This window comes from Phoenix dactylifera, unplaced genomic scaffold, assembly GCF_009389715.1.
Source record: "Phoenix dactylifera cultivar Barhee BC4 unplaced genomic scaffold, palm_55x_up_171113_PBpolish2nd_filt_p 000529F, whole genome shotgun sequence".
In the NCBI taxonomy this organism is placed as follows: Eukaryota; Viridiplantae; Streptophyta; class Magnoliopsida; order Arecales; family Arecaceae; genus Phoenix; species Phoenix dactylifera.
In genome coordinates, this window is record NW_024067939.1 from 167,401 (window position 1) to 193,031 (window position 25,631).

Genomic DNA, 25,631 nt, shown 5'->3' on the forward strand with positions numbered 1-25,631 from the left:
TCAATTTTATATTTCTCTGAGTCCAACAAAATGTTTCTTTGTGTAGTGATCAGAACCATTAATTTGCTTAGAAATTTTCTGCTTAGAGCATCAGCCACAACATTTGCTTTTCCCGAATGATAATTGATAGTTAGGTCATAATCCTTTAATAGCTCTAACCATCTCCTTTGCCTCAAATTCAGCTCCTTTTGAGTATAGATATACTTCAGACTTTTGTGGTCCGTAAAAATTTCACAATGTTTACCATATAAATAGTGCCTCTATATTTTTAAAGCAAAGATCAAAGCTGCTAACTCCAAATCATCAGTAGGGTAATTCAGCTCATATGGTTTTAGCTGTCTGGAAGCATAGGCTATCACTTTCTCATTTTGCATAAGAACACAACTAAGGCCCTTCCGTGATGCATCACTCTAGATGATGTCCTGTCCTAAAAACTCTGCTGACAATTCTCCTTCCATTCAAACTTTACTTGCTTTTGAGTTAGATGAGATAGAGGCATGGCAATACGAGAGAATCCCTCAACGAATCTCCGATAGTATCCCGCTATTCCCAAAAAGCTGCACATTTCGGACACATTAGTAGATCTACTCCAAGCAACTACTGCTTCCACTTTCTTTGGATCCACAGAAATGCCATCCTTGGAGATCACATGCCCGAGAAAGGTGACACTATTTAACAGCTTGTTTTCTCTAACAGCTTGCAATACTATCCTCAAATATTCCTCATGCTCTTGTGGGCTTTTTGAATAGACTAGAATGTCATCAATAAATACTACTACAAATCAATCTAGTTAGGGCATGAACACCCGGTTCATAAGATCCATAAAGACTGCCGGTGCATTTGTCAACCCGAAGGGCATAACCAAAAACTCATAGTATCCATATCTAGTTCTGAATGTTGTCTTCGGTATGTCTTCAGCCTTTATTTTCAACTGATGATATCCGGAGCATAGATCAATTTTTGAAAAGACTTGTGCCCCTTGCAACTGATCGAACAAATCATCAATTCTCAGTAAAGGGTATTTGTTCTGCACTGTTACTTCATTCATTTCTCGATAATCTATGCAAAGCCAAAAACTGTCATCTTTCTTTTTACGAATAGTACAGGAGAACCCAAGGAGAAACACTAGGCCTGATGAAACCCTTATCCCATAGCTCCTATAGTTGTTCCTTTAGCACTTTTAATTCAGTTGGAGCCATCCGGTATGGGGCCTTGGAAATTAGTCCAGTGCCAGGAATCAAATCAATGAAGAATTCAACCTCCCTATTAGGAGGTAATCCTGACAAATCCTCTGGGAAGACATTAGGGAATTCCCTCACAATAGGAATGAATGTCTTCTAGCTTGAGTTCTTTCGGCTGAGTGCCCATTACCATGGCTAAGAATCCTTCACCATCTTTCCGAAGAAGTCGCTTGGCCTGTATGGCTGAGATTACTTTTGGCGGAGGTAACATTCTGTTACTATTAAAACTAAACTCTGGCTGACCAGAGATTTGAAATTTTACTGTTTTCTCGAAGCAGTCAACAGTGGCATGATACGCTGCCACCCAGTCTATCCCAAAGATCAAGTTGAAATCCTTCATCTCTATGACCATTAAATCTACTTTCATTTCCCTACCTCCAATATTCAAGATACAATCTTTGCAGATAGGGTTAACTAAGTTTACATCTCCATTAGAGATGGAAACACGCAGTTCAGTCTCAATGGCAAAGAAATCAATGTACTATTTCTTCTAACAAAATCCACAGATACAAAAAAAATGAGTAGCTCCAGGATCAATCAAAACATAGGCATTGGTGGATGACACTTCAATCGTACTTGTCACCACAGTGTTAGAGGTGTTGGCATCGTATTGTGTAAGAGCATAGACTTGCCCCTAAGTTCTGAACTCTGTTGTCCTCCTCGTTATTGTTCATTAGGAGGTGCTTGGTTGGTTGGAGTTCTCCGAATAGGCTGAGATGCTGGTCGAGTCTGTTGCTCTCTGTGATTAGGATAGGTGTTTGCCCTTTGGCCCTATTGGCCACACGAAAAGCAATTCCCATTGAACCAGTGACAGTTTCTTCAATAGTGGGGACCGCCACATCTATAGCATTTTATAATATCCTTGTGCTAAGTTTTATCATTCACAATAGTTTGTTTCTTGGGCCTCGATTCAGTATCTTTGCCATGCTTATTTTGTAACTTAGCTTGTTTGTTCCTCTTTTTGAAAATTCTTTCCCTCTCTTCTTGAGTGTCATTCAAGCCCCTTTCAATTACTAAAGCTTTGTTAATCACATCCTTATAAGAAGATAGCTCGAAGGTAGACACATGTTGTCTGATTGGGCTCTAAATCCACTTTCAAACTTCTCAGCTCATTCTTTTTAATTCTCCACCTGTCCTGGAGCATACCTGGTCAGTTCCTCAAACTTTGCAGCATACTCCGCGACCGTCATGTTCCCCTGCTCTAACCGGGTAAATTCTCAAAATTTCTACCGTCTCACACTTTGGGGAACATACTTGTCGCAGAAAATCTCCTTAAATCCTTCCCAAGTCAAAGATGCAACGTTCTATCCCATCTTTCCTCTTTCCACATTCCACCAAATATCTGCTTCTCCCAGCAGCATAAATGTAGCGAAAGTGACCCTATCCTCATTTGGGCATCTTAGGGCATTAAAACTTTTTCCATTTCGTTCAGCCAAGTCTCGGCCTCTAAAGGGTCAGAAGTGCCTTTAAAAGCTGAAGGTGCAAACTTTTTGAATTCTGCCAAACTAACATGATGCTCCTGCCGAATTGCAGCCCCTTGTAGATGCTGAGGAGACACCTGCGACTAGTGTTGTAACTGTTGCTGTTGCAACTGCTGCTGCATAAATTGTTGCTGTTGTTCCATGAAGCGTTGTTGCATCTCCATCATTCTCATCATGTCTGATCGGGAAGCAGCTTGTTGTTGCATCATTGCTTGCATCATCTAAGAAGCACTCAATGGTTCATTAGGCTGAATTCCAAGCTCATCAGGGATTCCTGTCCTTGGAGTTTCCGGGGTTTCCATCTCCGGAGCACTCCCAATTGGGTTGACGTGGTGTTCCTGCTAGTGCGTACTCCTAACCGGCGAGGGTGGAGCACCTTCTTATTTTTCAGAGGGTGTCCAAGTAGTGGAGCCATCGGCAAAGCGAGTCGGCCTCCTACTACGCCCACGTCCACTTCCTCGTGCCATATCAACCTACACAAGTTACTTTTAACATCTTAAGATTGCAAAGAAAAATATATCTAGAGTGTACTATAATAAGTCATTAGATATATATATATCCCACTCATACTCACTCGAGCCTAAATCCTAGGATACTTAAATCTTAAGCTCTGATACTACTCTGTCACGCCCTGAACCCAGCACCCAGGTCCGGTACGCAACCAGCCGTATGAGCCCTACAGTAGTGCCCTAAAGATCATGCATGGCTTAAGATAAACAAAAATCCAATAAACCACAACTAATTAATTAATTCAAATTGACAAATCCAACATATCCAGATAATCAATTTAGTTCAATTACAAGATCTTCAAATGTTCATCGACATCAAAGAAAGATAAACTAACTAACTAGCTAATAACTTTAATACTCGCGCTCCACGCTCAACCCTTCCATGCTTATGCGTCCTGCAACTCTGAAAGAGAAAGAAGAAGGAGGGTGAGCTTTACAGCCCTGTAAGAACCCTTACATATCCATACCAACACAAATAGTAATATGAATTTGAAAAACTATGACAAATCGATGCACATTTTATGAAATCATAAACGGCTTCCAAAAGGCTCAAATAATCAATATAAGTATGTACATCAAACATCAATGAAAGTCCAGCCACACAGGAATGATATAGCATATGATAGCTCATAAATCTTCATTACTGTTTTCAATGCTTTTTCTTTCCATTCTATATTAACTTGATCCGGATCAATTATCTTTCCGACTTTGGGCCAAATCTCGGTCACATTTTCGGCTTGTGATGGGGCAATCGATAATATCACATTTCCAGCCTATGATGGGACAATTAATAATATCACATTTCCAGCCTGTGACGGGGCAATCGATAATATTACATTTCTATCTTGTGATGGGGCAATTGATAGTATCACATTTTTAGCCTGTGATGAGGCAATCGATAGTAACGAGATAAGCCCAAAGTCCCTATTCATTTAATCAATTCACATACACACATCAATTCCTTTTCCACTTTATATCCAGCTTAGACTAACCATGGTCACGTTTTCAGCCAGTGACAGGGCAATCAATATAGCATGGTTAGTCCATGCACCATATCCATTAGTCCAATTATGTAAGTGTAAGTTATGCTCAGGAATGTATATATCATACTATCAATTACAAACAAACATGATCAAAATATGATTTAATACCAAAATATCATAAAAACCACATTCATAAATTAAATTATGTAGGTGTAGGTTATGCGCATGCATGCATCCATCATGATACCAATCACAAGCAAATACAATCAAAATATAATTTAATATAAAACTATTCTTTCTTCTTACTTATATGGAACATAACACATCATACATATATAGGTGCAAAAATATTTATATCATGCAAGTCGGCGTACAAGGATTCTTACACTTTGTTAAAAACTCAGACAAACTAATCACCCACCCTCACGGTGATTTATGAACCGGGATGCGCAGGACCCCGCTCAGTATCCTCTCGTCCAACAGATTGTTCCTCTACAGAACCAAGTCATCATTAAAATTTATCAAAGATATATGACAATCCAGGACCCCTGTTTGATCCTCTAAAGGGTCCTCTAAAATCTAGCATTCCATGACTATCTATAGTTTTCAAAGCAATGATCTCCCTAGATCCAAGTGTAGAGAGAGAAAACATGAAGTGGGAAAGACTAGAGAGAAGAGAGAGAAACATAATAAAGGAAAGGGGAAGAAAACTCCCTTTCTCTTTCTCTCTTCTTCCTTCTTTCCAATGAAAAGGGAGAGGGTGCTCGGCACCAGGCGGCCCACAGAGGAAAAAGACCAAACGGAGGTTCGGTTTCCCCCATCAATCCGGTGGCTTACCGGCCGTATTCCCAAAGAAAAAATAGCCCAAAGACAAAGGAGAAGGAGGAGAGGATGCTCACCTTGCCTCTGGCGAGCTTCTCCAGCAAGCCCGACGGCGAACAACCCAAGTTTCTCATGGTTCGCCTAGAACTCCAAATCTCTATCTCTCTTCTTTTTCTTTTTCTTTTTTTTTTTTGAAAGAATCTCTCAGTTGGTGCTCTAGGAAGAGAGGGAGGAGGTCTTTTATGAAAGAAGATTGGCCCAAATATAGTAGGGTGTGATCACCCTTGATCTCTCCTTCTAGTGGATTCGGGAGGAGGGGAAAAAAAAAATTGAAACCGGGGAGGGAGAAAGACTCCGATCGGAAGTCTCCCTCCTCTTTTTTTTCATGTGTTGGGCCGTCCTTGCTTAGAGGCCGGCCCAAACCCAACATGTGGGCCTTTGCAAAAGCCGTAAATGCAAGACAACTGGGAGAAAAGTTGACTGCAAAATGCTGAGGTTTTCGGCACTATTTTGCTTTTTGAAACGTTTGCGGATAGGCAGATAAAAAATAAACCACCTGCTACCGAAAAAAAAAAACGAAAAGATAAACCAACCATCAATACCATTATGATGGTTAAAGAAGGAAGCCCCCGTCGAGCAGAAGAAGACACAAACAAGAGTAGATCAGATGAACGTTCATTTCACCCTCTCATAACAGATTTGCAATTAATGAGTACAAATATCCATATATATATATATATCAGCTATTTATCTTCTCATCAAGCTTTGTTATTTTCACGGTATCAGCTAGGATACTTTCTACTCCAAGTTGCTACAGAAATTCTAATAATTACCGGCAAAGTTGACATGTTGTCTGCTGATCTTGCTTGACATTATGATGATGCAACTCCATCTGGCTGCCTACTTGCTCGCTCCAAGACACCATCCCACCCATATAAATAAAAACTTCAGTAATAATTAATAGAAGCCTGTTTCCAACCTTACAAAACCACAGCCATAACCCTAACTAAAAGGTGTAATTGCATTTAAATATGATAGAAAGAAATAAAAGGTGAATAAAGAATCACAATTAAATGTAAGAAATGTTGCCCCCATCCACATACACATGCATGCACGCAAGCACATACGCGCGCGCGCGCAGAGAGAGAGAGAGAGAGAGAGAGAGAGAGAGAGAGAGAGAGATAACCAAGTTATATATTTGGTACTTTGATCAAGCTTAGGTACAGCTACAGCTTCTTTTACATTGGTTGCATTCTGAATGCCGTATGAATCTTTGCCGCCCGAGGGTCACTCCCTCTGCAAACAGCTTGCTGCTGAGTTAAATCATTCTGGAAGAAACTTGTGCACCATCGCAGACAGCCCAACCAGCTTCCATCCAACCAAATTAGACAAAACCCCAGTAGGTCTCTGGTTCTCAACCAGGCAACCTTTCTATTCTGTCAGTGCTGTCAGTTGAACACTTCAAGCATATGTACACAGGCAGCAACGGCAATAACACTGAAATCATCTCTTTTTTCTGGGTTATAACTATGAGAATCATGACTCATGAGGCAGAGTGGGAGCCGATACAAATTATCAAAGGCTGCCACCACACAAGCCCTGCAGGAATGAAACTTTGGTTGCAGTAAATTAACAGCGCCATTAAGATCCTACTTCGACATCCTTTCTCTTCTTCCCTAGCTTGCTTGTCATCTTCAAACTATCTGTTGGGTCTGGACTGGGAAGCAGCTCCTTGGTGTAGATGACAGAATCATCAAGAGTGTATATTCTGAGAGCAAGGGATGAAATTGTTGGTGTCTTTGCTGCAGCTGTGAGGGAGGACCAGAACCACCAACTGTTTTTCAGATACTGTGTCTTGATCATGCCCTCAAATAAGATTGTTGCCTGAACCATCTACATGTAGTACGATAAAGACAGTCAGACCTAGTTTCTGGGTGGTGATCTCATTTCATAACTGCTTATTCCTACTAGACCAATTTTGCAACCCTTTAGCTAATATTGGTCGAGAAAAAATTCAGAAAATTTTGAGTACCAAAAAGTTACAACTAACTTTATGAAAAATCTTCATGTAATAAGCTCCTAAGCTTACTACTTTGGATAAGATTAGCCTTACCTATGCCAAGAAAAGATATTTTTATTTTTAGCGAAACCCCTCAGGTATAGGATCTCTGGACTAGATTAGCTAAATTAGTCGTTTGGTGCCAAACCTGATGAAACCAAGCTAAACAGGGAAAGCTTGTTGCAGCGTTAAAACTTTCCATCACCTAATGACCAAATTTACTTCTTTTCTTATAGCCACTAGCAATCCGTGCAATGCATGTTTATAAAAGAACTAATAAAAATAAAAATGACTATATATTATTAAATTATATTAAATCTAAATAGATATAAAATAAAAAACAAAATATAAGAATAATAAAATAAAAAATTAGGGCACATGAAATACACATCTCCAAAAAAAATTGAAAATAAATAAGGATAATATTTCGAGTGCTTGAATTTATTAAAAAATAAATAAAAATTAGATGAATTGAATACACAAGAGAGGGTAGAATGGTAGAGGTGGAGAATGGACGAGTAAGAGGTTGGTACATACATAGATATGCGCATATATGCATGCATGCATGCATACCTTTTAACACCAATATGGAAAAGAGCGTGAGGGGATAGAGAAGGTGAGCGAGAGTTTTTTTTTTGAGACCTACCAATTTGTCTCTAATCTGACAAACAGTGTTAAGGAATTCAAAATTAATTTTAGTTTTTCAAATGTACATTAAAAAAGATATTTTAGAACCTGTCATATTTTCCCTCGATGATTACTAAGGGTATTTTAGTGACAGAATTTGATAGATGGAATCTATCAGAAATTATACCAAAATTTGAAACTCCCCTTTTTATATATAGTATAGACAAGATAGAACATTCTATAGGTAAAATGTAATTAAATTTCTTCATAACATTCCTCACATAGCAAACACAAGTCTATAATAAGTCTTCTTGCTCATTGATGCTTAAAGTTTAATGCTTACTTCTGGTTCGAATCTTGAACTGCAAAATGTATTAGCATGGCCATGAGCAAGGAATGTTGTACCGGTTAGTATCCGTGCATACCGACTGTACCGTACCATACCAGTACCAAACTAATATGCGGTACAGACAGCGTGCTGAGTGTCGCGGTACGCCCAACTGACCCTCGTACTGGATGTTCCAATTCAGTAATAGATAGGTACCGGTACGGGCTTCGGCATCGAGTTGGCGTACCTTGGTCATAAGTGACATCCATGACATTTTGTTCATACAAGTTCTTGGCCCAAATGCAAGCAGCACTCCTGATTGCCATGGAAGCTTTATAGTGAATGTTTTTTCTTATGAGGGAAGAAGTTTTGGAGCGAGTTGAGGAACTGGGCTTTGATAATATCTGATTTAGGGGTGACCTTGCCTTCGCTACCTTAAACAAGTAAAGCTGCTCGACTAAATGCTTATTGATCTTACTACTGACTGACTATTTTGTCCTTCATCAACTAGCTAACTATAAGGTCATGCTTACTCTACAAGTCAAAAACATAACAACATGATGCAGAGGATAATTTCCATAAAAGTTTTTGATACAAAAATGGAAACACAATTACCATAAACTCTCCATTTAGGTTTTAATTAAGGCCTCATGCCTTTCTAACCAAATGAAACAAAAAAAATAGGCATTGAGGTGCAGGTAAGAGAAGGGAAAGCCTCCAGCTCATTTTAACATATCAGAGAAGAGGATGGGGCCTCACAAAATTAGAAATCACGTTGCAAAAATTATCAGAGAAGAGGATGGGGCCTCACAAATTAGAAATCACGTTGCAAAAATTAGAGGACAGGCCTTGGTGCAATCGTAGGGTTGCCCTCTTGTGACATGGGTGTGGTGGGTTCGAAACACGATAATAGCCTCTCCACACATGAAGGTAAGGTTGTGTGCATCTGACCCTTCCCATACCCTATAGTAGCAAGAGCCTTGTGCATTGGGATGCCCTTCTAAAGATACTCAAGTTAGCAGGTCATGATGGGAAGAAGAGGCAGTACATTGCATAAATCCAAAATTATATGTATGGTTAGTAATTGATACGTTATATCCTAATAAAACCTCGGCGAACCTTGGTTTAAAGTGTTTTGCTATTCAGAGTTATAATCCCCAGCTCATATATATTTATTAGGATACATCAATGCGCATCTTCTGGGAATCATAATACTTTGGTTCTCTAACATTATTTCATATACACATATTTACAAACTATGTGCCTCATTAGTGACCTCTAGGATTCACCCCAGCCAGCAATTAATCCCGTCAGCAGTTTTTACGCATCCAACTTTTTGATGTTATCTTACTTGCTGCACTTCATCTAATACAAGTGTTAGAGAAGTGCTAAACATTAATCTTGTACCTGGTAAACTAACAGCAATCTGACTGGAAAAAATCAAATCAATGTCCAACCACAAGACAGCTGCAATGTAAGATGCAATAGAAAGAGTAACACAGGGGGACAACTTGCCTCAAATATTGACTCTGCAGACTTGACAAATGCACGCCAAGCACATCTTTTCATCAAGTGAGACTTAGAAGGTCTCAGTGCTTCCTCAGGCAGGGCTGCGTCCATATCAAGTAAGTTAATCTTGAGCTGCTTTAATATCTGAGAAATTTTCCCCACAAGAGGCCTCAAAGATGACTCCGGAATTGTGCAGCTGCAAGGAACTTCCAGTCCATGTGTATTAGTAGTTAGGGAGGGTGTGCATTCCCCATCACCTGTATAATCTGATGCGGACCCCTTTGATTTTGCCAACTGGTCATCAGAACCATTGCCAACACAATTTTGAGCTGACTTAGTGGCTCGTTCAGTGCCATTTCTTATGTCATCTTGGGATGCATTTGCGCCAGCTTCTTCCCTTTGTATGGACATCGGCAACCATTCTTCAGACAAGGCTAAGCCAGTATCAGATTTTTTACTTTGGTTCAGCACTAATACAGGATCAAGAAAAAAAACAGGTGAAGGGACAAAAGATGGGACCCCATTTGAACCAAGAAGCCCTACTTCCTTCACCACCTCCTTATTAGAATTTTTGGTGATGAATTTCTTACTTATCTCATCAAGGTCGTAAGGGCATACTTTCCTTGGAAATTTAACCAACCTTGAGCAGATGTCTAACTTTTGTTTCTTTGATGTCTCAACAATATCTACATCATCAGAGTTCTCCTTTTCTTTGATGCTCTCAGACCTTGCTCCCTTTCCTTTTAATTGATCATCACCTTCTTTGCTTTCATCAGAAGCCGGATTGCTTGGAGTGCACTTTCCATCACTATGCCCTTCAATTTCAGTTACAGCGCAAAACGTCTGGTGACAAGAAAGACAGTGGTGTCGAGAAGACCATACAGGTTCTAAGCACTCGCATCTATACATTCTCTCCTCATGATTTATTTTTGCCTTCCTCCCTCGTTTTTTCGGGATTTCACTTACTTCTGGCTCTAAGAAAGGACCATACCTGCTCCCAAGAATCATTTCAGCCTTTGTACTTAAACAGTGTGGAGCTGCAGAATTTTCACAGATGGATGACTTTGATATTTGTTGAAAATCATCAGGTGCATGGTTCATGTCCTGGTACATAAGAAGTCTTAGCCACTGCAAGATGCATTCCTTCAACTCTCTTTCTCTAGGATCAGTATCTCTCAACCAGCAAACAAGTTCTTGAATTTCATGATCGGATTCAAATAAATCCCAGCATTTATGTAGATTAGAATCAGAAGGGCTACAAGAATGAGACCCACTAGGATACATATCTCTTCTTTCATGTGGCACAGGCATGCTTCCATCAGCCACCAGCAATGGATGTTTACCAGGCCTACCTAGAACCCAGTACAATCGACCAGATGAATCCCTACCCAGATATTCCCTTCTTATAGATGTCATCATAAGTTGTGACTCCAAACTGGCAATTGAATCCTGCATATCTGAAATTTCATTTTTTAAAGAGTCCATCTCAAGGTTAATGCATTCAGGCTCAGTTACATTGGCATGAATGTTGTCATGACTTCCTTGGAGTGTTCTATCTTGATTGGAAGCAGGCAGTTCTCCAGCTAGGATATTGACTACAGAACCCATCAGCACTGAATGAGTATTCTCTTCGATATCAGTTCTCCCACTATCAGAAAACTGATGAGATCCATGAGTAGTATCTGTTTTTGATGGCACAAGGGTATGCCTTTCAATATTTACAATGTTCGTTGCCACTTCTCTCCCAGCTTCATCACTCTCTCTTTGTGAAGAAAATATGACTGATTTTTCATCTTGTCCATTGAATGGATCTCCTTTACTGACATTCATGCTAGAGGATGAATTTCCCGGAACTGATGTTGTATTCAAAGCAGGGCCATCACTGGTAAGCTTTTGGGTTTTCTTAGCATGTGCATTTGTATCCGTTATGCTCCTCAGAAAGTGGTCTGTATTCTTGCTGACAGCACCTTGTCCATTCTCCTCAAGGCAGTCCTCCATGGTTATAGAAGCCCCCTTCAAAGGATTTGATGAACCTGTTGCAATATAGTTCATTTTGTTGCTGAAATTTTGTTGCTGTCCCATCAAGCTACCATGGCTAGCACACAGAGCAGTTGTATCTTCTTCCATTGGAACATCACCAATCGCACTAAATTTGCTCGTACTTTCCTTTACAGCTCTCATTGCCAGCAATTCTTCTCTGGATTTCAAGTTTCTCAACTCTACACCTAGATTACGCAATTTCTGCTGTAGATCATTTGATTTATCAGCACACTGTTCTAGGTGTTCTCGAATAAATGCAGTGTTCAGCACTTCATCACATAGAAATTTCAGCAAAAATATCCTCTGCAATCAACAGATTTTAGCAGAAAATATGAGAGTAATGCAGATGGCAAGTAAAATTTTCTGTAGCAGGAAAGCCAAGCAAGCAAAGTGCTTGGGAAAACATTTCAATAATCACATTCACAATATAATGAGAGGACCACATACTAAGAAATAAAACAGGTACAATTTAAGATTTCATATAATTTATTAGCTCAAATTCAAGATAGAAGTTCACAAAAAGCATCCACAAGCATGTTATAATGCAAGCACAAAATCCCCATGCTTGCAAATTCAAGGGCATGCACACAAAAATGTACTTTCTGTTTCCATCATTAAGTCTAAGTTACTGCCAAAAAAACACTAGAAGAACAATTGACAAAATTAAACCTGGAATGGTAAACTCTGTAACTTGATAATCACTAAATGGGTTGGACCATCAGCCAACAAGAAATACATAAACCATTTTATAAAATTTTAAAGAAACAACGGATCATATACAACACTGTAGCACAAGAGACAGAATGGAGAGAATGATATTATTTGGCATGCAAAACAAGGACTGAGACTATCTTAGATTGTTAGCCTCCCTGCCATTTTTAAAAATCACATTCCAATATGAAGATGGAACAGGCCCATGCATCAGAGATTTCATGGGTTTCATGACTGGCGCCCAGTAATTTATGAACCAAACATCACTGGATCATATGGTTACAGGAAGGCCAGACATCCTCGAGTTTTATGACTGTTAATCCATATGATGTAACCCGTGTTGTGCAATTCAAACAAGTCAGACTGCATATTGCATACTACATAAGGATTGAACACATATCATCCTGTTCATTACTTTTTCCTTTGTCTAGCCAAATTTAAACAAAGCCAGATAGCATCAACATACCTATTACCTAGTGGTTGTAATAATAAGACAACAGCTGATCTACAACTTAGTCATTACTAATATTACAACGACAAGCATGACACTGTCAACAGACGAATTGGTCTTGAAAGAACCCAAAAAGTTAAATCCATCTAAATGTGTCAGCCTACTTAACTCTTCACATATCACACAATTTTGTTGCAACCTACTGTTCTTTCATAATTGTATTGCATGTTCATTGATATCTAGCTAACTGAGAGAGAGAAAATTGATATCATGGTGTAAAAAAGAAAAATGATTGATGCAATGCTAAAAGAGTGGGCATAGTGGCCAATATGACAAGAGGTAATGGCAAGCAAGATAAAACACGAAGCTGTCAAGGCTTCAAGCATGAATAAAAAGAATGGCACATTTCCACAAAGTTAACTGACCAAAGCTAAGCAACCAGAGGAAGCATTTCCAACTGTATAGTTCAACAAAACAAAGAGACTAAACAAGGTGAAAAATGCAATAAATTACTTCTATAAAAATTTCAATATGCCCTAACCTGAATTAAGTATAATACAAGATTACTTGAAAAGGTCTAGTCCTCATGTTAGAAAATGAATGTTATGCCACACAACTAACAGGGTCATTTGGTATAGTATGCCATACTGATTGAACTAGACGGTACGGGGCATATTGTACCATACCAGTTTCGTATTAGTATACGGTACAGGGGGTGTGCCATGTAACGGTTTGATATCAGCATACAGTATAGGAAGTGTACCGACACTCCGTATGCTGAACCGACCCCAGTACCAGGCATACCGACATAGTATAAAGTGGCACTAGTACGGAGTCCAATACCAAGAAAGCATATTTGGTCATATGTATTGATGGAACGGACAAAAACAGAATCATCTAACTGACTTAATATAGAAATAAACGTGCCCCGGATTCTGGTCCGTTGATCAAAAGAAAACATATTATTGGAGAAAGACCACTATTACACAAAAAAGTGAAGAAAAAAAAAATTTCTTCGAACATGAAGACCACAGTTACAGATTTTACATCCATTATATGCCATTTGTTTATGTTTTGATATAGCTGCAGCCATGGCCTTGAAAGACTCTGCCACAAACTGCACTATTCTGGATATAAAATTTCCGCAGCATGTCTCACGTGCATCACGAACAGGGATTATGACTTGAAACTGGGACCCATGGACTGTGAAGGCAAACATTTTCTTTTGGAGGCAGCATTACTATCCTGTCATTTGCATACACATTAAACTAAAGCTAAACAAATAATTTTTTGATAAGAAATCAATCAATCTATCAGCTACAAGCTCTTTTGCAACAACATCCTCAACCTATAGACAATATACAAGGGATATGATTTGAATAACATGCAACTACAGGCCGCTTTAGAAGCAATGAAAGGCCGCTGCACAAGGAGCATGTTATAACCTTGCAAGCTCACTTGATAAAATGCACAATTGAAGGCATGGAGATAGTAAGAGTAAAATACTGTTGGATGATGGGAAGAATAGGTTCCCAGGCATGTGCCAAACACTAACAAGCAAATGAACTAAACTAAGTTGCTTATAATACAAAGAAATGCATATTAGCTTCCCCAATATGGAAAAAGCAAGGTACTTAATTTCAAGATATTTGCCAAGATGCAAAAGTCACATGGTTTGGCAGATTTACCTAGAGTAATTATGATCACACAGCATGCATCTATTGCATTTACCAAATCTAAGACTTCAAGAAACTGATCTCTCTTAGAGAGATCAAGAGCAGGAAGTCTCAAATTTATTATTCACTTCACAAAGCAAAATTATACCTCGAATTTGGAGGTCTATAATGGAAAAGCCCATGAAGGAGGAGCACAAGGGTCTAATCACAAAGCTGATTGTATAAGATAGAACCTTAGTAATAGAGTTGCTCTACATTTAGTAGAGAAGATAATTAGGAAAACAGTAAAGGTAAGTATGGCTTTAATAGACAAAAGAATATCATGTCCTAGAATGCTTCAAAGCCTTGAACTAAACCTAAAATAAGATTCTCAATAACCAAGAATGTTTAAAGCCACAATCCATATTCCAAATGATGCCTCAATATTTTACAATGTTGTATTTTGGACCCATACATACTTGAATATGACATATTAGGAACAGAACAAAACCTTGAACTATATATAAGACTGAATTCTCCATGACCAAGAATATTAAGGTCACAGTCCATATTCTGAATGTTGCCTCTATATCAGGAATGTTGTATTTTGGCCCCATAAAAAATTTGATTATTACATAAGTAGGAAGCAAATTTTAATCCAATGGGAAACAACTTGTTTAGATTTGCAGACTTTGTATTTTTTTTTTTTTTGCTCATAACACAAAAAAAAATCAATTATGAAGTTTTTTTTCTCTTTTTTGAGGAAAAGTTAGAACGAAGTGTCTAACAAGTTCTCACTAAGGTAATGAAAAACAAAATACAAACTCCAAGGCTCTACTGCTAAGTACCAGATCTGGGCTCTACATTAAAGCAAAGGACAGAAGTTTCTGTTCCCCCTCTTAAAAAACTGTTGGGAATGTGAGTCATATAGTCATTTTTTGTGGGACCATGTAACTGCAAAGTTCATAAAATTCAATTCTTGAAATGATATTCAACAAACAAATGCATAATGTAAGTGATCACATAAAAATTGTGAGGTGCTAGACATTAGTGAGACTAATGACACAGGATCACAGAATAAAAGGAAGCATAGCATAGTCATGCATTGTTTGCAGACCAAAAAGGAAAAAAAAAAAGGGAGGGAGGGGGGGGATGCAAACCTCTTCTATGTTGAACTCCCAGTATTCTCTTTCTTCTATTGTGATTGCTAACTGATTTAGAGCATCTTGGAAAGCACGAGATTCCTCTCCCAGATGTCTCCTCGGATGGCGTTTAATAAAATGAGAATGTGTCCGTGAATCTTGCATCTTAGACTGACTGTGAACACAAGATGGACAGTACCAATTCCCTTCTGGAATTCGAGCTAGTGGAGGGTTCAAACAGTACATATGATATTCAGAATCACACTTATCACAGAGTAGAACGATGTCATCATCTTTATCAATGCCACAGACTTTGCAGACTCCTTCTTCCCAAGGAGCTTTAGGGAGTTCATTTGCTGTAAGAAGAACATCATGCAGCTCCTTCCATGTTTCAGAGTCAAAATGCTCAGCTCCAGCATGATCTAAAAACTTCTGAGCCAGGTTTAGCACCTGTATTCAAAGAAAAAGTTTTTAGTGAAGTATAAAAGAAGTGGTCACGTGTGTAGACATGCACACACTAGACATACATATACACATGTGAGGAGCAAAAGAAAATAAATTGAAAATTTTCTGCAGAATGATCAAGTATGTGTTAATAACATATTATCTGCATATGATTATGTTCTTATACATCATTTCTTTCCCCCTACCAAGGAATTATAGGAGTGAAATACTAGACAAAAAAAAATTTCAGACTAATGAAACATTAGACATGTACCTCCACTTAATTTCAATTAGACCTGTTTACGGGCCGAACAGCCCGCCCGGCTTTTGGATGGACCTGGACCAAAATTTTTAAGTCCGGTAGGCAGGGCCAGGCCTACAAAATAAGCCCATATGTTAAATGGTCCGGACTTGGGTTTAGACATTAAAGTCCGCCCTGAGCTCGGTCCAACCCAATTCACTCATTCATTCAGTCAATCAACCAACCAACCAATCAATATCTATCTCTGTCCCTCTATATATAAACCTAGGTTAACTTAGATCCAGCTCACTTGGCCTATTCACCTATTGCCACTTATTACATATTGGAAAGGAGAGTGCCGGTTCTCTCCGCCTCAAGAAGAACTTGTCCTCTTCCTCTTCTCCAATTGTAGCTGCCGGTTCCCCCTCTCCTCTTCTTCACTCGTCATAGCCGTGGGGGCCACCCTTCTCTTCTTCGTCTCCCGTTCGACCCCTCTCCCTTATCCAACCCTAACTCCAGCAGATTAGTTGCCACCATGATCACAGCACCACCGCTCCTCAATGCAGCAAAGATCTCCTACCAAACCCCATTCGATGGCAGTTTTTGTACCTGTTTCATCATCTAAAGCAGATGGAGAAGTGGAATACTGCCACAAGGCCTCCTTCTCTCCCCCTCAACCACAGCATGGCCTTCCTCTCCTCCAATCATTGTCAGCAGCTTCCCTCCAATGGTGAGACCCCCTCAATCGCAGCCATGGAATGCCGTACCGGCCGGTACGGGCCGGTACGTACTGGTCCGGTCCTAGACCGGTATCGGAACGAATAAAAAACCAGTATTTCCCGGTTTTTTATCCGAACCGGCCGGTACGGGTGCGTACCGGCCGGTTCGGGCCCGTACCGGCCGGTTCGGAGCCCGTACCGGCCGGTTCGCACCGGTACGATTTTTTTTTTTTTTTATAGAACCACAGCGCCACGCGCTGTGGTTTTTGAAACCACCGCATACCGGCCGGTACGGACCGGACCGGACCGGTACCGTACCGGTCCGGCCGGCCACCGGTACGCCGACCGGTACCGGTACGGCGGACCTTGATCGCAGCCCTACCAATCCCTATCAAATATTTAATTTGTTAACATTTTTTTAAACTAGAGAAAAAGGTCCAGGAAGCCCGAGGCCCAACCCAAAGCCTCGAAACTCAGAGCCCGAGAAAGAAGCGAGCTTCAGCTTGGGAAGTAGACCCAACGTCAGGCCAAGCTCAAGTTTGACTAAATTAAGTGACACCTTAGGATAAACCTAGCCACCCTGCCTGTCCTTTAAATAGGTCTAATTTCAATGTTGATATCAAAATTTGATTATAAAATATGCGTTTTAGTTGAAAATTGTTTCATAACATGACAAAGAAAGAGATATTGCATTGCCAATTATGCATAACAAGAGAATAAAAATTTAGATTTGACTTCCTTGATTTAAAGAGGACTAGCCTTGGCGTAGTGGTAAGGTTGCTCCATTGTGATCTGGGTGTCATGAGAGCAAAACAAGGAAATAGTCTCTCCGCACGCAGGGTAAGGCTGCATTCCCAGACCCCATAGTGGTTAGACTAGGTTGACTTTTTTTATCCTTCCCTAAATTAACAATCCACACACTCCAACCTTATCTTTGTTCATCATACTCTATTATGTACCCAATGCAGTAACAATTATAAAAGACTACCATAGACTTCATTAGCAGGTAATATGGCAACTGCAAATATAAGATAAGAAATTATGAAGTTAGAAGATTACATACAGACCTCCTTCTCATACAATGACTCAAATTTCTGTGACAATGTTTTAGCTAATTGCATCAGATCAGGTCGATCCCCATATGCTGTGCATATATTATGCCAAACCTGCCATCAAAAGCAAGATTTAGTAGTGCCATAAGGTTGAACACTTGTATTTTGACTTAATTACCCCTTTATTTACATGGAAACATGAAAGTGTACATACATGCATATATGTGCATATGTATATGTCCAGATGTAAATTGCAGACCGTCTTAAAAAAACCAATTCTACAAACCAATAATTTCTCATATTAAAACATGCAGGTGACATGGTTAGTTCTAATGTGTAGTAATTAATAGTAGTCACACTTGTAGACTCACTCCGAAGAATGTGAAAGATCATTTAAGTAAGGGTCCATGTCCAATTAATTGCAAATATAATCAGCTAACAAACACAGAATGAACAGATGAATCCATGAACATAGAAACAATAAAATGTGCATATATGGTACACCATGATAGGCCACTACACTTCCCCAAGAATAAAATCCTAGAATTCAAATTATGTAGTATCCCAAACCTTCTCTCTTGTTTTGGCTACCTCTGCTTATTGAATTACTAAGACATGTTTATGACTAAACATACCTAAGAAGCAATAAGAACATGGATATATAACATAGGCGCTCGTAACTCTCATCCACAAAATAAAATTCTAGATGAGATTCAAGAATATATCAGCACTTAATTATCTTGGAAAATGCATATAAATTGGGTAGTTCAAATTTCCTATGCACAGGCATATCCACACTGTTAGAAGCAAGGAAATCCAAGAAAGTTTGAAATAGAAAAAAAGGAAGAAAATAAGAAGGATTTGGTAATGGCAATTGAGCTGGTTTGTGATATATAGCTTGGAGCCTTGGACTATAGGAGGATCCATTTAGAAGAGGGACAAATAGCAATAGAAGGGACAGAGAAAAAGGATATGCCCAATTGAACTTTACGAAGGTGGTCCAGAAAGTCACAAAAAGGCTTAATCCAAGTCCCAAACCAGATTTTGATGGCAGACAAGAATCTTGAGGCCGGGCCTTGGATAATTGCAAGAGTGAATTGGATGGCCTTCTAGTTGTTTAAGTTCAGATCCAAGTTAAACTGCAATAGATATCAAAATTTGTTTTATTTGCAACATGTTATGGTGTGCTGGATGCCTTCTGTGTCCTAGAGGTTTTCACTAAAACTCATGTTAAAAGCAATCAACCAAGAAATTAATGATAGAGAATGTAACGACCATAGACCTTACTCGAAAAAGCTATCCAAAAAAAATTATTTGGACTCCTTGGTTGGTCCTGTATAAGTATCCAAGATCTCCCCAGTGCACAACTAATGTGGAACTAAATGCACACCTACTCAAGCTCTTGCATACTCTCCCCATTTAATTCTTGGTGTCCTCGCCAGGCTAAGGGTTCAAATTTAATCATAAACACCACGATTGGTTTGTGGTCGGGACTAAAAGAGCTCGTGTTGCAATATCTTGAGTCTCATATCAACTGTGCATTAGGGAGATCTTGAGTGCTAATATAGAGCAATGCAAGAATTGCTGTGCCGGAACCGGGGCTCGAACCAGTTGCTCAGCGGCATGAGTCAGTACAACCCCATGTTGTTCCATGTCGGGCTCGTACCAACACAGTAGAGAGGGCATGAGGGAGGGAGAACAGGACAGGAAAAGAGAGAGAAGGGGAGAGAGGGAGAGAGGAGGGTGGCGGAGGCCGACGGAGGGCTGACGAGCCGCGCAGAGGCGCGGAGGAGAGGCTCCGCCTCCAGTTCTCCTATTCCATTCGAAACAAGGGTCCCAGATTTTAAAAAAAAAAATTAAGTAAAATCAGCAAGGAGTTTGCCGGCTTCACTTAAACATCGCAAAAATAAAAAGAACCTCCTTCGAGACCCTTGTTTCAAATAAAACAGAGGAACCGAAGGCAAGCCCCTCCGCCTCCTCCGCACAACTTTCCGACCCTCCATCAGCCGAACTCCACCTCCCTCTCTCTTCCTTCCTCTCCCTCTCCCTCCCCCGCTCTCTCTCTCTCTCTCTCTCTTTTCCTCTTTTTCCTTCTCCTTTTCCCCCTCCGTCGCTAATTTCTCATTTTGGTTGCCAGAACCGTCCCAGTCTGCTGCCGGTACACTCGGTATGCCCCGAACCAGGAGGTTCGGGACAGTTCCGGCAACCATGGGGCAAGGAGTTTAAAAATACTTTCTAGTTCGCCTTTTTAGGCAACGTCTTACATTGTTATAAATAATATCAAATCGAACTTAGCCGACAACCCATGTAGACTAAGAGATACTATAACACGGGTCAATTGTAGTGTTTGTGGCTGATTGTGGATCCTTGGCCTAGCGAGATTGGCATGACTTAAACAGGAAGGAGTATGTAAGAGCCAATGTGGGCTTGTATTTAGTCCCACATCAGTTGTGCACTGATGAAATCTTGGATACTTATACAAGATTAAGAAATCCAAATAATATCTTCTAGCTTAGCTTTTTGGGCAAGGCCTAGATTGTTACAGAGAACATTGGGATGAGAAAAAAAAAAGCAAAAGCTTTGTGAAATTTTATCAAAAATCTATTGTTACACCTCTTAATTTATACCCTATAGTTGAAAGAGAGAGAACTATTTAACAAACGCTAGTATTTTCCAACAATGCAATGATTGCAAATAAAAGAGAGATAATGGACCAGTGATGCGAGGGGAAAAGGAGAAAGGGGATGTGTGCAGCTAGCCCCAGCTTCTTTCCCCATATTGTCTTTCTCCTCTTTCCTTTCTTTTCTCTCCCTAGTCCTTCCCATCTTTGCTTTACTCTTTTTTCCCAGTACCCAAAAGCCATACCTAAAAGCCTTCTTTGCTGCAGGCTACAGAAGTCATATAGATCCCTCATGCCTAAACCTTGCGGAAAAGGCAAACTACAAACAAGCAGATGGCCATGGACTGGCTGGAACGATAAGTTATGGCCCTCAGAACTGAAAATGCTGTGTAAACAAACCAAAAGGAACTGCATCCGACCTCTGACCTTAATCATCAGACCAAAAATACATAAAAACTCGTCAACTAAAAAACTCCTAGGACAAATTAAAACACTCCTGAGATTAAACAGTTCTAAACTGGACATTTTGGTGCTAAAGTCGGTGTCTTGTATGGGAGGCATGATCTTCTCCCCAAGTTATATCATGTCAATTTATCTAAGAGGAACCCAGCTCTTGCATACTAACTCAGGTAGCACCAGAAACTGCTTGTCTATTTGTCTTTTAACTTGACAGGAATGCAACATGGAATTTTCAACCACTTTTCTTCTTCAGATTTGAAAAAGTGTTGACTTTGAATCTTCTACACCTAAATATTGAAGCTGTTTCACTCACATTAACTATACACCTCCCTTCTCAATCTTTTGGCACATACATCATACATGGACAAACAGCAACAAGCACTGCAATTTTAGAACCATGTTGCTCATTTTCACACCACCATGCACTAACTCTTGATCTAAATCCTTTAAGAGTGTCAAGGGAGATGTCATAGATAATGTTAAATGCTGGGCTGTCATAGATAATTCTAAACTATGTCACTATTTTAAAAAGAGATGTCAGAGATACTGGAGGATATTTTTACAGTGTGACAAAACGCAATAGCACGCAGCCTGTTAAGTGAATAGCATAATATAAATGTATATATTGAATTATTGCCTCCAATAGCAGATTATTTCAGATTTCATTCATGCACTTACTCTATAGTTAAAAATATATTTTGGGCTAAACCAGAAAAGGAAAAAACCAATTTGAATTTTCTTGATAACAAACAACACAAATTCCATATGAATAAGCTACAATCTCTTAGCAGTTATGATAGCAATATAACATGTCAATCAAATTATCTGACCTCATGGTTATATTAGTATGTTTAAAACTACAATTTCCCATGTTTAATTTGCAAAAGAGTAGAATACAAAATAAAAACATATACAAAAGGGTTAAAGATATAAATAATAACCATGCAGCGAATAATTTTACAGCACCACCCCAGCAACTAATATGAGCTGCATCACAGCTATTTATGCATGATTAAGGAAAACTTATATACCAGCTTTAAAGCAATGCACTCCTGAAGGCACGTTGAGATGGCCACAAAATGGTCAATCAAAAAATAAAATTTTCATTGTTATCTAAAACAAAAGGAAACAGGTAAAAGACATACCTCCCGAACATCCTCAAGAAAAGCCTCATGTGATCCACCATAAGCCCCAACAGCTAGCCTTAGATCAATTGCACGAAAGTCCAAAGGGCGAGAAACCATAGCAGGAAATCCAAGAATACCCTCATCCTCATTATCATTTGAATTCGTAAGGGCAGCTCCAAGCAAATTGCAGAAAACTTTTGCTTCATCAGCAGAAACAGAACGACGTAACACGGTACGACATTTTTTCATAATGACATCTGATAGAGAAATAGGACTTTTCTCTTTCCGTCCCTTGATTTTCCGCTTCAGACCTCCACCAGATGCCTCTGCCAGCACAGATAGAACAGCTTTCTGTACCCAACCAACAAGAAATGTCAACAGATTGATCGCATGGTTCACCTACTAGTAGTAGTAGTGGTAGCATACAAGACAATATAGTCTCTTATAGGTTGCAGTAGAAGATTAGAGGATGTCCCAGACACTGGGGAAAGAAAGAATGATAGTTCAACAGCAGCAGATACATGAAAGAAAATTTAGAACGTGCAGAGTTTAAGCTTTCACATATGCAATTCTGGAAAACATACAAAGATCAGAAGGGTCTGAAGCATGTCAAAATATGGGAGCTCATTATTCGAATTATTTAGGCAGAGTAAGCTAAGAAATAACTAACATTAGCAATAATAAGACAGCAACTTTTACAGGCCAAGGGTAGTGATAGTTAAGTGTGTCTCATAGTTGAGATGAATTCTCTAATAACATCTTGCTGCCATGGAGGAGTTGGTGATGGTGCTGACAGCTAAACTAGGCAATGTTAAAGAATAGATTATGACTCTATCATACTAATCCAAGAATGACAGCTTTGGAGAATCCACATTAAATGTTTATATCATATTCATTCACATCATCATGTAATCCATAGATAAGATAGATGGATCATTAATGAAAAAGAAAGATAAACAAAGTCGACTTAAAACATTAACAAACAAAGTGTAATATGTGCATATGCAATTTGAAAACATTCAAAAAAAAAAATCTAAAACTAAAGAGTAATGGTGAAAATTATAAGTGACATGCCTCACGCAATGAGGAATTTCAAATCTTTGCAAAAAACTCGTCATAATTTTGGAGAAAATGTTGGACAATTAAAGCACTATATAATAAAACAGTGAAAAATTTACCTTGGTTGGCCCTGATGCATTTCCCCTATAAACTTCTTTACTGATTGAATGCTCCAAAATTTTCTTTGCCCATTCTGGAGGATTTTTATCCAAAGAATCATAAATGCACTTCCTTATTCTTGTTCCCACATTGGTTGGTAACTTTTTCACAGGCTCCAAAGGTTGTGCCCACTCAGGAAGGCTATTGCTACTCACAACAGCTGGCTCAGAAGCAATTATTGCTCCATCAGAATCTTTGGAGTCCACGGGAAAAACTTCATTATCTCGCTTTGTATTACCAGATATTTGCCTTTCAGCCTCTGCAAGTAGCTGAGAATCAAACAATTTAGTTTCAACAAGTTAAGTCTGATCCGTCAAAGATTCTTAAGCATAAATACTTAAACGCGGAGGATTGAACAATTTAGTTTGAACAAGTTCAGTCTAATCTGCCAAAGATTCTTAACCATAACCACTGACCAAGATTTAAACAGATGGATACCCATTCAGTATCCCAGATTTACAGCATATACATTAAGCATAAATTTAAAAATTTGTGACAGGTTGCAGGTTCAAACCCAAGACCTCATAAGCTGTTCAAAGAAAATATATGGTGATCCATAGATGACGTCATACATGGGGCCAGTTCTCAACAATAGGCACTTTTTAATATCAAAATCTTGATTTCTCTGTCGAAAGACTATACAATCTTCGGTTTCATACTAGCTAATTCATACTAGAAGTTGTTTTATATTATATGCCGCATGGGTAAGCAAAGTGGAGTTACTCAAAAAGTCTTAGAGATGAAACTAAATTATGTAGCATACATGCACATGCATACATGTACATATAAATATAATATCAACCTATATGAGTTAAGAATTCTCTCCGTGCCTTGCTCGTGCATGTTCTTCAGCTCTCTTGTTTCCCTACCCAAAAAAATTGGATAGGGTGTCACCTAGACACTTCAGTTTTTTAGGAATCTCGGAGTGCTGATACTTTTAGACACTTACAAAAAATAAGCCACTCCTTGGCACTCCAAATAAAATATAAAAAATAAGGCACTCCTTGGCACTCCAAAAAGAATAAATATCATGCTACATCAGCCAAATGTGCCAGCACTTGGCATGGTTTTTGGAGTATCCAGCAAAAGGGCATTTTATAATTCTAAACTACATAAAGTACTAAATTAAGATTAAAGTTTAAACTACCAAGGTATGATTTGGACCAAAGTAGAACACCATACTGACACAGTATACCGGCTGGCATGGCAGGGACCCCTGTATGATATGGACTGAACAGTAAACCCTTGTATTGACTGGTGAGTAAATCCATGCACTAGGTTATGCTGCCTAAAGTGTTAAATGCAACTTCGACAGAAAGTGTCAATGACAGCTAAGTAGTCTTATAGTTAACATGTTCTCAAACAAGTATATTACATATACTGTATGGAAGTGCCCCCCTGCCCCTTTTTTTTGGTTTTTTGAGGTTGAGATGTAGAGTAAGTGGACATTTGGACCTGTGCCAAGTGTCTTTAGGTAATTGGATATGTGAACCTTTAATTTGGTGAACACAGCATATATCTTTTCTACGGTATCTAAAATTGACTGGTCATAAAATGGAAATCACAATGCATATGAGTATATATCCTAAGGAAATTAGGGATCTGCAACCGATCATTGATGGTTTTGACATTTGAGCACAGATATGTGAGGTTTGATCTCAAGTCTTATAAACAGCTAGATGACTAATATCTAATTGTAGTCTTTTAGAGTTTCTAGATTGTAATTAATATATTGGTCCTTGGTACTTGATATGATGGCAATCATAATTCAAAGTTCAAATCCCTGTGCAGCTGTATATTTATCCATTTAAGTCTTCTAGATATTTACCAAGCTATGCTTTAGATAGTTCAATTGTTATCATAACTGAATAACATGTTGCCGTTCTTCATTCATGCGTCATATGATTCCTTGATATCTTCATTGGTTTTTAATATAATAATGGAATTACACAAGCACCGAAACACATTTTTCTCAATATCTAAAACTAATATTGAACCATTGATTATCACTCAACAATTCAATGCTCGATTCTTTGGCAGATGGTCATATTTGATAGTCTAAGTCAAATAAGGCTTACCCCGATACATGGATGGATTGAAGTTCTAATCAATCTTACTTTGAGAACTTTTCAAGTGCCAAGTATCCAAGTCAAAGGTGCATTCAACACAACCTCCAAACATGTCACAACACAA

At 39.0% G+C, this 25,631-nt stretch overlaps 1 protein-coding gene across 2 annotated transcripts in view; it reads right to left on the minus strand.

Moving 5' to 3' along the window:
* Window positions 1-5,971: 5,971 nt before the first annotated feature.
* LOC103699157 (methyl-CpG-binding domain-containing protein 9-like) overlaps window positions 5,972-25,631 on the minus strand; it is a 28,249-nt gene continuing 8,589 nt past the window's right edge. For both annotated transcript variants that reach the window (XM_026801835.2, XM_039119325.1), the window contains exons 5-10: window positions 23,399-23,707; window positions 22,239-22,571; window positions 18,030-18,128; window positions 15,577-16,008; window positions 9,566-11,902; window positions 5,972-6,929 (exon numbers count right to left, since the gene is read on the minus strand). In XM_026801835.2, coding sequence (XP_026657636.2) covers window positions 6,678-6,929; window positions 9,566-11,902; window positions 15,577-16,008; window positions 18,030-18,128; window positions 22,239-22,571; window positions 23,399-23,707 — 3,762 coding nt within the window. In that variant the 3' untranslated portion in view covers window positions 5,972-6,677. The remainder of the gene's footprint in view (window positions 6,930-9,565; window positions 11,903-15,576; window positions 16,009-18,029; window positions 18,129-22,238; window positions 22,572-23,398; window positions 23,708-25,631) is intronic.